General features: G+C 35.5%; 1 protein-coding gene across 1 annotated transcript in view; it reads right to left on the bottom strand.

Moving 5' to 3' along the window:
• rgs9b (regulator of G protein signaling 9b) overlaps positions 1 to 11,495 on the bottom strand; it is a 41,737-nt gene extending 30,242 nt beyond the window's left edge. The window contains exons 1-2 of the mRNA XM_056470201.1: positions 11,260 to 11,495; positions 6,650 to 6,746 (exon numbers count right to left, since the gene is read on the bottom strand). Of these exons, the coding sequence (XP_056326176.1) occupies positions 6,650 to 6,746; positions 11,260 to 11,325 (163 nt within the window). The 5' untranslated portion in view covers positions 11,326 to 11,495. The remainder of the gene's footprint in view (positions 1 to 6,649; positions 6,747 to 11,259) is intronic.
• Between the last annotated feature and the right edge of the window lie 2,389 nt (positions 11,496 to 13,884).

Below are 13,884 nucleotides of genomic sequence, written 5' to 3'. Positions count from 1 at the left end.
TTGCCAGTATATATATATATATATATATATATATATAGGCATTAAGACAGACAGTGAAGATTACAAGAGCTCTCCTCCTGAAACCATGCAGCCTGGAGAAGCGAGTCATTGCAGCTGCTCAGAGGTTGTCATGGCAATAGATTCTTCAGTCTCAGAGACACATAAGCAGTCTCGAAATGCATGGACCGCACTGACAACTAGCAGGAGTAATATAACTGCACAAATCAATACAAATGAGTAGGCGAGCCCACTGTGGCCTTTTCAGATCTCACATTTTCTCTTTCGTAAAGATTCCTTCTTTAGCACGCTGAAAACATGCTACAGAAACTATTTTTAAGCATTGCAAAGAAACTGTGACTAACACTTTATATCATGGCCTACTCACACCAACCACGGCAAAATTGATGATAAAGAGATAAAAATCATCCACATCACAACTGTAGCATACCTGTCAAACCTCAGGATTCACTGTCATCCCCTAAAGGCGTTTTCCCGTATTTACACTGGTATTTACTTAATGTAATCAAACAAAAAATCTTAATGAGAGATTCATTTGCTGCTATTTGATCATAATGTTTAAACTACAAAGTGAAGAAAAGGTTAATGAGATTTGATCATTTTATTCAATTTCTTTATAATACCTATTAATTTGAATAAGCTAAACTATTTTCTAATTTATTTGCAGCTTTTTCTAATGTATACTATTAGATCTAGCCTTTGTAAATGATGATAATAATAATAATAATAATAATAATAATAATAATAACATATTACTGACTGTTTCAACTGTTTATTTATTATGAAACAGCTCCAGATGAACATATTTAGTAATATCCCTTATTTTCACATCCCAGTGTTGACAAGTATGACTGTAATAAAGGTGGTACAGACAGATTACTCAGTGTAAAAAAAGCTGGTTGTCCCAACACCATTAGTTTAGTCAATTGAATCTTTTTTACTATTTTGAGTAGGTTGAACATGAAACAATTAAACTTTGTGTTGTTTTTCACTTTAAATAAGTGGAAATGATAATTTTTTGAGAGCAGTATAGTTGGAAATAATCATGGTTTATTGTAGCAAAAGCACATGGTTTTGGAATAACTAGAACTACATCAGCGATTCTACCACTATTCTTCTACCTTCTTGATAAATTGAATATGTCCAACAAAATTAAATAATGCTATCAGACTTTATATCATCTTTGCAAAAAAGCTTCGGCTCAATCTACATCGTATAAGGTGGTATGGACATTGTCACAATCACCAGTGATGTAGTCCATACAGATAGCTGGAGAACTACAAATCTGCTACCAAAAGAACTACATATCCCATGTTACCTGTTCACACACACCAGTTGCAGTTCACTCACTGACTGAGCTCACATAGATGGAAGCTCATCACAGACTAATTCTAGGACTACTTATACAGCTCACACACACACATTGAGGCTGAGTCTTATTGGTGTTTATCTCTGGTAACATTTCTAAGCATTTATCCAGTCTAGTCTTTCTTTGCATTGCTCCTTGCCCTGTTTTCAGTGTCTTGATTCCTAGCTGCCTAGCCGGACTATTTGCCTGTTTAGACTACAACTTTGGGTTGCCTGTATGTTTCTGTTTTGCTCCAGTGTTGACCATTGACAGAGAATAGCATGAATATTCTCTGTTGAATAAAGTACTGCACATGGATCGTCAACTACGTTGTCCAGGATCCTAATGTTACAGATATAAAGGTGACTTTTGGCAGACTGATTACCACATTTATAATCACAGTTTTACTACAAATAATAAAAAAACAATACCATGTTTAACTACCATGGCTTTTTTATTTGTAGTTTTAACCTTGGTTAATTTATAAGGCAAGTGACAAAACTGCACTGCATGCTAATAATAAATATTTACATTTACATTTAGTCATTTAACGCTTTTGTCCAAAGCAACTTACAATTGAAGATACATTAATCAAATCAACACAAAGAGGTAGTCCACAAGGAAGTGCTAATTATACAAAGAAACTGTTGATTAGTGCACAGAGAATGAAGTGATAGAGGGGAGAGAAGATGGTTTCTACAGGTGGTTTGTCAAGCCCACTCAGCTGTGTGATGCACACTTCATAAATGCGAAGTGATTTTTTTTTGTATGTGCAAGAATGTGTCTGGTGCAAGTGTGCAAAAGCTGGTGCAGAGTCAGAGTCAAAGAGATGAAAGAGTGTGTTTTCTAAAGGTGGTTTGTAAAGCCCCTTTGACCCCTGATGAATAAAGGGACTAAGCCGAAGGAAAATGAAGGAATGAATATAATTATCAATATAGTTACCTGTGGTCCAATTATTTTTACTTTACTTACAATTTAAAATAAATCAATCAATCAAAGTGTATTAAAAGCTGTGTTTATGTACCATGTTACCTCACTGCCATAGATGAATTTTAGCGCTGTGTTTAGGCATCAATGTTCAAATTCTGTCTGTAATTTCAAGAGGATGTGAACTGCCTGATAGGACAGCAAGGCAACAAGCCAGCTGTTTATTAGTTGCCCATTTCCTTACCTCACAATTCTCTAATATTAATTCTATGATTAATGATTATGCTCACCTGCACCCTCATTGCTATTAGGGCTGCTTTCGTCTAAAGATTTTCTAGTAGTCTAAAGATCATTCATTCATTCATTTTCTTTCAGCTTGGCCCCTTTTTCATCAGGGGTCATCACAGCGGAATGAACCACCAATTTATCCATCTTGTGTTTTACACAGCGAATGCCCTTCCAGCTTCAACCCAGTACTGGGAAACACTCATACACACTCATTTACATACATACACTACGGCCAATTTAGTTTATTCAATTGACCTATACCACATGTCTTTGGACTGTGAAACCCACACGAACATGCAAACTCCACACAGAAATGCCAGCTGGCCCAGCCGGGACACGAATCAGTGACCTTCTTGCTGTCACTGCAGTGCTAACCATTGAGCCATCGTGTCACCCCAGTCTAAAGATCAACTAGTTGTCATTTATTTTAAGCCATCAGTTGACTGATCAAATGTTTATTAATAAACCATTTCAATAATACTAATAAGGCTTTAATTGCTTATATATACTAATAAGGCACACATACAGCTTGTCACACATAAATCTCACCCTCAGCAGAAGAAATGACCGTGAATGTGTAAGGGAATCCCCATAGTGAAGCTGCAATAACATTTTAATAACTTATTGATGAACTTGTGCTTTCTTTTCTTATTGGCTTAAGAGTTGAAGACACTGACTCATCATGTTCACAGTAGTGGAATCACCTGGATGTTTCATATGGATTAAGCAATCCGAGATTATAGGCTTTGCATTTGATCTGGTTCATTTAAAAGTAGAGTTTTTGCTAAGGCAAGTATACCAGGAGTTTCCTTTTTGTTGTCTTTTTGATGTGCACAAGTTCACAGTGCTGCTTTCACTGTTCTACAAAAGAGCGATGTTTTGTTGTTATTGTGAGTGCACTGAAATAAATCTTTGGAAATTTGAAGTTTTTATTGTATTATTGTAGTAATGACGGACTACATTAAAGGAACAGTACAATTTTTTTAAAAAAATAGGCACCCCTGAAGTTAAATACCATTTTTTAATCTATTTAGCCGATTTCTGGTTCCAGTGGGAGCATTTTTTATTGCCCGTTTCCACTGAGTGGTACGGTACGGTACGGTTCGGTTTGGTATGCTTTTATGGCCGTTTCCATTGTCAAAAGGCGTACCGAACCGTACCGTACCACTTTTTACCAAACACGAGAAAGGGTACTAAAAGGCAGAGCCACACGCACAGCTGAACGCTATTGGTTTACAGAGATACGTCATTCGCTTACACAACAAGCCAGAATGAAAACAAAAAACCCGCCATGTTTGAAATACACAGCGAGAGATTATAGCGGAATTCTAAAAACATATAATAACAAGCCATGGTCGATCTGGGCTCAACAAACCTTGTCGTCGTCTTGATGAACAGCCACAATGCCAAGAAGAAGAGCAGATTTACCATGTGCCTCGTAGATTTTTACGAACCAGTCTGAGGCGTGAGCGGTTTCGGTTTCTTGCTAGCGCTCGCATGCGTCTAACATTATATCTGAAATAACAAACTTCTTGAGCTGATGATAGTAACGTGCGCTTGATTATTGACGTGCTTTTGAAACCTGATCCTGTCAGACATTGACAAACGCGAGAGTGAAGCGCGAAGAAACAAAGGAGAAGCCGGAACAAAAAGGAGCACATTATTTTTCAGCAAACATGAACAAAATGCCATGATTAACTAACTTATTATCTTCACCTTTGGACTATTATGAACTGGGAATGACGGAATTACTTTCTAACAGAGGCTACATGTGCTGCTGATGATTACATACACAGATAAGAGGTTTTCGCTGACTATAGGCTATATTTTGTGTTGTTTTGAACCTAAATACGGACGCAATGTCTGCTATATGTAGTTCTTCTGTAGTTGATAACATATCGGAGACTGTAAGGGGCTGTATGTGTTTATATATGTTCATTTATTTAGTTATTTAATATAATTACAGACGTTACAGTAGGCTGTATTTGATCTGCAGTTATAATCAACTCATGTTCATTGAAAAGTTAGTAATAAACATTTCTACACAAGTATTTATGTGTATGAAGCATCTGTTTTGTGAGAAGTGCTTCTCATATGATATGTAAGTGACCTGTACAGCTTTACTGTAGACATTTCCTCGAGCTAGAATGACGTCGACTGAAACTTTGTCATACACCACGCCCACCAAAAGGGTACCCTTGTTGGTGGAAACGCAAGCCTGATAAAGGTGACCCGTACCAAACTGAACCGTACCGTACCAAACCAGTCAGTGGAAACGAGCCATTAGCTTAGCTTAGCATAGATCATTAAATTGGATTAGACAATTAGCATCTCGGTCAAAAATTACCAGAGTTTTGATAATTTTCCTGTTTAATGCTTGACTCTTCTGTCGTTACATTGTGTACTAAGACTGAAATTAAAGTTGCTTTTTTCTAGGTCGATATGGCTAGAACCTAAAGCCTCTTTCTGGTGTAATGGTCATGGAGGAGTGGAGAGCATGAGACTGATTCCGGAAAGACCCCAGTGACAGAAAAGTCTTTGCACTGATCCCGTGGTCTAGCCTGATCACCCGTCGGTGACCTACTCACAGTTCTACACAATGGACGTCCAGTGTTCTCCAGCCTCCTGCGCCTAGACTGCAGCTCTACACAAGTTGTTTGGCCATAGGAGAAATGGTCATGCCCAACAGAGCCTGGTCTCTCTCTAGGTTTTTTTTTCCTTCACTTTCGTCAATTGGTGAAGTTTGTTCCTCGCCACTGTCGCCACTAGCTTGCTTGGTTTGGAACTTTTGCGGCAGTGCCATGGCTTCAGTAGAAGTATTTGGTATTATGCAGTGCCTGAGAATCTTGCTACTATGGAATAATTTTTGAGAGTTGATTCAGAACTATTATTAGGTGTTGCGTAATATCATTGCGCCTACTTCAGTCATGGTACAGCAACAAAGTTCTTTGATTTGATGCTTGAAAATTATCATCTTAGTACATGATTTAACTACAGAATAGTCACGCTTTAAATAGTAAAATTTAATAACTAAGATTTTTGAGCAAGATGCTAATGGTCTAATCTGATTCAATGATTATGCTAAGCTTCCGCCAGACCCAGTGATTGGCTGAATGGATTCAAAATAATAAATTCATGGGTTTAGCTCTAGGATACTTTTTAAATGAGCACATTTTTATTTAAAAAGTTGAGTGTTCCTTTAAGAGCAACTGATAACATCCTGCCCCAATTTGTCATGCAGTGAACATAGCACTGTAGTTGATCTTAACTGCACAGACACAGCCTTAACTGCATTAATAGATTGAGCAGTCATTCATTTATTCATTTTCTTTCTGCTTAGTCCCTTTATTCATCAGGGGTCACCACAGTGATGATGAATAAACCGCCAACTCATGCAGCATATTGTTTACACAGCGGATGCCTTTTTCTAGCTGCAACCTAGTACTGGGAAACACCCATACACTCTCATTCACACATATACACTATAGCCAATTTAATTTATTCAATTCATCTATAGCGCATGTCTATGGACTGTGGGGGAAACGGGAAACCCCGGAGAAAACCCACGCAAACATGGTGAGAACATGCAAACTCCATACAGAAATGACCCAGCTGGGACTTGAACCAGCAAAAATCTTGTTGTGAGAGGACAGTGCTAACCACTGAGCCCTCGTATTGACCCTTGAGCGATCATGTAATGTTGTTTTCTGAGGTTGATGAATAATAAGAGACCAATTGCATGTCCTGCCTGATGTAACGTACTGTTACATAGACAAGCGCTTAACAATCTGTCTATCATGGATAGCGTGAATCACTTTGTCACAGATTGCTTTTTAGAAATCCACAGGATATAGTTTCCTGTGGATTTCTAAAAAGCAATTTGTGACAACGTGACTAAAACAATTATAGTCGACCATGCCTCTCCTTTGACTAACAGTTAGGCAATTATTAGGAGGCAGCCCTATTTGTTATGTAGGTGTGCTTCTGTTCTGGGTCTGGTGTTGCACTGTTATGTGTTTTCTGCAAAAAAAGTACAGCAAATATATCCCTCGCCATCATTGTTCTCACCTGTTATAGCATGTGGGATGGTGGTGATAACAAGCCTTTGTGTCTGAGATTTCACACCAGTTTTGGGGTCCTGCATCTCCAACACCACAGATTCCACCTATAATGCACAAAAAGCAGAAGAAATTAATAAAAATTGGATATGTAAAAAGAGAATTTCATGTTAATCCAAAATTTGTGATGTTGTGAGTGTCTAGGCAGTTAATTTTCAACAATACTGGTCCATTGATGTTTCTGCATCGACACTATCAAATAAAAACAAAACCAAGTTGGATGACCAATCAGTCTGAAAGTTTGGTTTCAGACTTTTTTGGTTAAGTTTGGTTCTCAGTTCATATTTTAGTACTTTTAGTACTAGTCTGTTTCATTGTAACCTTTTCTTTAATGTATTTATCTATGCATTTAATTTGCTTATTAGATTTTATGCAGATTTTATACATAATCATCCCAATCAATCTAAAATGATAAATTCTTTCCAAAGGGAGATATTCAAGTCACCTGTTGAAATTGTATTCATATCACAATATATATCACAGAATAACAAAATATCAAAATGTTAGATTTTTCCAATGTCGTGCAGCCCTATTCTGTACAAATAAAATTCAGAAATGTATGAGGAACAACCACATTTATCGAATAAATAATTCCCAAAATAAGCAGGTAGTAATAATCATCTTTACAAACAATCTGAGAAGAGCCTACAAAACTGAACTCAACAAATGCTTGCTAATGATGCACTGTATTTACATTTGTATTAGAGCTGTGTTACTTTTTTATGGCCATGGAACAAGAAATCACTAGAAACAAAGGTGGGTGTGTTTTTGTCAAGTAGGGTGCGATCTATTGATAATCTTGACAAGTTTTACAATATATGGCAACCATTTCTTGATCACCTGGACCAATATAATGTGGATTCTGTGCAGCAGTGTAATGCTTAATATGCTTATTACCCCTTTAGACTGCCTCTTTGTGTTTGTATTTGTATCATTGAAAATGTTTATATGCCCTAATTGTTTTTAATAATAACTTGCATTTTTTATTTATTTTTATTATTGTTATTACCAATATTCTCTTTGTATTGTCATGCTTATTTAATTTTTTATTGTTGTTGTGTTGTTTGGCAATTATTGAAAAATGTAAGACTAATAAAAACACTTGTTAAAAAAAAGTAGGATGCGATCTGTATTGATGTTTATGTTGATCCTGGATCATCATTCTTGTTTGAAAACATCCCTACCCCTAAACATCCCCTAAACAAATATGCCCAACCATAAGTCTAAACTTAACATAAACTTTAAACCTCTCCCTTTAATCTGGTTGGCTGATTAGAATGTTGTTTCAAGATCAGCATATATGTTACATAGTGAAAACACACTACACCATACACATGATCTTGCAAATAAATAAGTCACATAACAAAGTATCGCAACCAGTCTACTTTGTTAACTCCAAAAACTGGATCAACTAAAGAAATAGTTCACCCAAGACTGACAATTCTGTCATCATTTACTCGCCTTTCACTAGTTTCTTTCCTCTGTTTAACACAAAAGAAGATATTTTGAAAAAAGTTGAAAACCAGTAACCATTGACTTCCATGGTATTACTTTTTCTATAATGTTACTGGTTTCCAGCTTCAAAATATCTTCTTTTATATCTTAAATATAAATATATATATAAATATAAATTAGGCAACGCAGTGGCGCAGTAGGTAGTGCTGTTGCCTCACAGCAAGAAGGTCGCTGCAAGAAGGTCAATTGGCATTTCTGTGTGGAGTTTGCATGTTCTCCCTGCGTTCGCGTGGGTTTCCTCCGGGTGCTCCGGTTTCCCCCACAGTCCAAAGACATGTGGTACAGGTGAATTGGGTAGGCAAAATTGTCCATAGTGTATAACTGTGAATGAGTGTGTGTGGATGTGTCCCTGGGATGGGTTGCAGCTGGAAGGGCATCCGCTGCGTAAAACAAATGCTGGATAAGTTGGTGGTTCATTCCGCTGTGGTGACCACAGATAATAAAGGGAATAAACCGACAAGAAAATGAATGAATGAATAAATATATAATATTATATTAAATATTAAATTAAAATATAAATTAAATATATCTTTTGTGCTCAACAGAATAAAGAAACTCTTAAAGGTTTGGAACCACTGAAGGGTGAGTAAATAGTGAGTACATTTTTATTATTATTTAACTCTCACTTTAAGCCCAAAGATGCTTATTAACGTGTCACGTATAATAAGTAGACATGGCAACATTTCAAGCGTGTGCAGACTGTGAAAAGCAACCTTTCAATTTTAAGGTTTAGTTAAAAAATTAATGACCTTAAAAAGTCATTGATCACTCTAATATCACTTCAGTAATAAATATCAGATACCAAGTCAACAGAATGATAATTCACTCCTGTATTTAAATATGGTTGTCACTCCCATTTATAACCTTTAAAATGTGTGTGACCTTTGTTTCATAATTGACGAATTTCGCAACATCGACGCTGTTATTGAACTTAATTGATTTAACACTGAACTGTTGTCTTCTGATGTGCTGCTTACAGCTAAACTGAACTCGTTTCAGAATTGATTAACTGTACTCACCTATTGAACTGAACTGAATCAAATTGAATAACGACACTGTTGTCTTTCTCGAAGCATCATTTAAAATTGAAACAGGTAGAGTCATATTAAGCACCATATAAATGAAGCTGATTTGACTTGAGTTGAAAGCCTGTGTGCGCATCTCAGTAAATTATGCCACGGTGAAGTATAGTCATCCCTGCTGGTTTATGGTCTGAAGGGGCTGCCGCGACCCCTTTGAAATATACTGCGTGATTGATTTGTGACTCAGCTGTTTGAAGTTTTTCTTGCTTTTCAGGGTCTCTGGCTTTTGAAGACTGTTTGTGAACTCACACTGCACCCTGGTCTGGATCACAGAAAGCTCTTGGCTGAGTTATTGGGTCGTTACTATCTGTGCATTGGCAAAGAGCAAAGTAATGCACTAATAATACATGGTCTAGAGGACCACACTGTAGGAGGCACACACAGTTTGAAGTATCGCAGTGATAGAAGAAGGGCTGGCCGCATTATATTAGAGGATCATGGCAGAGCCGGACTAAGAACATTAGCACACAGTGACCTCATCTGAGAGTAAGCTGCTAATAAACAATTAATAAATATGCTCTCTTTATTTAGTAATATATTTATATGCATTTTAAACTTCATTTAAATTGTTTCTTTAACTTATAAATATATGTTACCTTTTTTTATTTATAACTTCTATTAAAAGTGGCCAAAACTGTGTACTTTAGTTATTGTAATGCATCACTAATACCTAAAATTGGAATTTATTATCAAATTTTTTTGAAATATGAAGTAAGATTGGGGCTGCACGAGATTGGAAAAATAAATTTTATTTAGCTGCAATTTATATTGCGATATGATTACAATTTCAGCAGATGACTTGAATAGCTCTATTTGTAATGAAATCACAAACTTTGATTGGAATAATCTTGTAGAGGAGTGAATCAAAAAAAATTGCAAGAATAAATAAGATAGAGCAAACATAACAGTGAAATAAGTACTCAGATATTCAGGTACAGTAATACGATTCGATATTATCATGATATTTTGCCCCCGATAATGATAGATCACGATATCAGCGATAGATCACAAGAAAACCATCAAATATATCATATTTGTAAATGAAGAGGGAAAAATGCATCAAAAAGTTATAAGATGTATTTATTTTAAAACAGCATATCTCTATTTTGTCCTGCCCCCATTATTGAATAATCAAATGTAATGTAAAATGTAAACACTGTACATTCTTCATTGCTGATCAAAAATAATAATCCAAACTCCATATTGCAGATGCTGTTATGTGGCTGGTGCGAACGCACACATTGCGATATCGATGCTGAAACGATATATTGTGCAGTCCTGTGTAAAATCATATTTTATTACCGTTATAATATCATGTACTATTTATTAATTTTGTAAATTAATTTCAGCAGTGTGATTTTTTTGGCAGTGAGCAGTAAGCCTGATCTTTAAACCATTAAAAAATCTTGGAAATGGACACACACACATACACACACACACATAAACACACACACATGCACAAATTTAATTTAGTATTAATGGAGTATTAAATAATAATAATAATAATAATAAAAATCATTATTGATTAACAGGGCAGAATAAAATGCAAAATTATTAAAAATAATATAAAAACAAATATGACAGGCAACATAATTCCCCCTTTCAGTTAATCTAATTAAAAAGTTCCTCTGTGATCAAAGCAAGGGCAGTGTTTGAATGCTCTTAATTTAATTTGAAACAATAAAAGTTTATTATTAGCATAGAAAAATACAGCTGGAAGATTCTGAATGGACGGAAACCTCCATTGAAACGATCAACCTATAGTATTCCATTGTAATAATAATATTGAGGATTAAAGAAACGACATTGGTCCGCTCAGTAACAGCAAGACCATAAGAAAATGTCATTAGAATTTAAACCTGTATAAATTAAGAGCAGCATTATTTGTTATCTGCTTGGCGAGAATGTAAATAACAGAGATGGTGATGAGGAGCTGTGGATGGATGGAGATCTCTCAACCCACCTTCTTCAGGCATGCCATCCGCGGTCTGTAACGCTGCCCGTGGTCCCGGACATTCCTTATGGTCATATTCGCTTCTTCACGCCACAGCCCGTCGACGAATGAAACGGGAAATTCACGCCAAGTAATCGCACTCTCGTTTTGTCAATGTCTAATCTATAATCATCACTGATGCACACAAAGACGATAGGCTGTGTGCTCCAATCAGGTAACAGCTCTGCTTGTGTAGGTAAACCTGTGAGCAGAGAGCGGTCGGTAATTACAGCAGCGCGTTATCTCCGGTAGATGGCGCTGTGTTGAGTTTATGTTCCCAAATGAAGGCACATGCATATTTATTTATACATTTAAAAGTTATTTTTAAATGCATTGATTTATTGCTTTATTAAATGTCATTTAAAAACACTATTTCAATAAACTCAATTTAATATGTCTATTTATTTGTCCATAAATTGTCCATTTATATTGTGTTTTATACACATTTTAATGCTTCAATTATTAAATTGATAATTTGATTCTTCATTTTATTTCTAACCGGCACTCCTGGTCCTCCATTCATGGACTGAAATCGAAAATGAAAGGTTACGAGCTTGATCTACAGTTTTATTGTAAGTCTATAAAGCTTTTTTTATTGTATCTTATGTAAAGGAGTTTATTCATTCACTCATCCATTTTTTTTCTTTTCAGCTTAGTCCCTTTATTAATCTGGGGTCATCACAGCGGAACAAACCGCCAACTTATCCAGTACATATTTTTACGCAGTGGATTTCCTTCCAACTGCAACCCATCACTGGGAAACATCCACACACGCTCATTCACACACATACAGACAATTTACCCAATTTACCTGTACCACATGTCTTTGGACTTGTGGGGAAAACCGGAGCACCCAGTGGATACCCATGTGAACACGGGGAGAACATGCAAACTCCACACAGAAATGCCAACTGACCCAGCTGAGGCTCGAACCAGCGACCTTCTTGCTGTGAGGCAAACATGCTACCCACTGCACCTGTAAAGGAGTTTACTGAGAATAAAAAATAACATTTGTGCTTAAAATAGGTTTTGATTGAATTGTTATTTTAGAAATAGTTTAGGTTAGGTTAGGTTAGGTTAGGTTAGGTTAGGTTAGGTTAGGTTAGGTTAGGTTAGGTTAGGTTGGGTTGGGTTACTATATTTTTTCCCAAAGGTAGATTTGGTTTGCAGTCAAGAGTCCTCTTTTCATAACAGTGCCACACACACACGCACAAAAAAAACTCACATAGTGACAACAACAAATGGACATAAAGACATAAACATACAAAACTATTTCTTCCAATAAAATCAAATAAAATAAAACAATAAAGAATAAATAAATAATCACTTCAATTGACCAAAAAATAAACCTTTAATACAATAAAATGTAAAATATAAAAGTCGCAGAAATACCTCTGCTTTAGTCTATATGCCTTATTTAAATGTGTAATGGCTGCTGGTATGAAACTATACTAAACTAAAAAAGGAAGCTGAAACTCTGAGTGTAGGGCATGAGCGAGGTCACTTAAAAATGAACTTTAGCTTCCTGGTGTACAGATTGGCTAATGACACTCCAGTCAGCTTACTGGACCACTTAACTATTGGATTGAGTAGCCTAAATGGGAAAGTATTTGGTCATTATCTCACACATTTTTTGTGGTTAAACATTTTTTAAGTACATTTAAAAAGGAAATTGATATAAATTGCTGTTTTTGTTGTTTGCATTTGGAAACTGTACCTCACATCTTTTGGCTCTGTGGTTATGTTAAAAAGCTTTGGTATGATGCCTCTGTCTTCATCAAAAAAAGGTACTCTTTAATTTTATTTTGCATTTTGAAAATGTAATTTTCTGCATATTTAAATTATGATAACATGAATAATGAAGTTTTTGTTGTTTATTAAGTTTTATATTCAGAAGTGTAAATTTTCCCAAAAAAAAAAAAAATGTTTTACTTTGTTTTATAAGGAACTGAAAATTAATTTTGTACTGTTTAGTGCTAAAAGAAAGGCCATTAAAACTGTCCATTTGTGCTCTACTTTCAACATTTTTAATTAATGTAAAGGTCCTGCTTGTTTGTATTGTAAGAAAGAATTTTATTTAATTATACTCTTGTTTTTTTGTGCTTGTTTTATTTATTTATTTTTGTGCTGTTATTTTTATTTACCTTCTATCACCCTGGCATTATTTTGTTTGTTCTTTTGTCATGTATCTGTTGTTTAAAGCATAATAAAAATTAATTAAATTTGTTCTTAACTGAAAGGTTCCAAAATCATGACACCAAAGTTAAAGATAAAACGAATTCAAGAAAATAATGGTAAAATAAAATCATCATGTGTTTATCAATATGGAAATGATTTAACTTTCTCAAACAGAATAGTCTCAAATGGGGGAAATGGGGAGGTATTTCTATAAAATGATGTATCAGACGTATACACTGCATGGCCAGTCTCAAGACACTAAACTTTATTACTTTATTACTTAATTACAGCAATTATAACTTCATTACTTGTACAACGGTGATGAAAAAACTAACAGGATTCTTTCCAGGATGGAAATAAAAAGTGTTAAGGCTAGCCAGTAACTTTACATTTAGGTTTGTTTGATTGTTTAATGTT

This window comes from Danio aesculapii, chromosome 12, assembly GCF_903798145.1.
Source record: "Danio aesculapii chromosome 12, fDanAes4.1, whole genome shotgun sequence".
In the NCBI taxonomy this organism is placed as follows: domain Eukaryota; kingdom Metazoa; phylum Chordata; class Actinopteri; order Cypriniformes; family Danionidae; genus Danio; species Danio aesculapii.
Note: the sequence above shows the minus strand (reverse complement) of the source record. Positions and strands in the feature narration are given on the sequence as shown.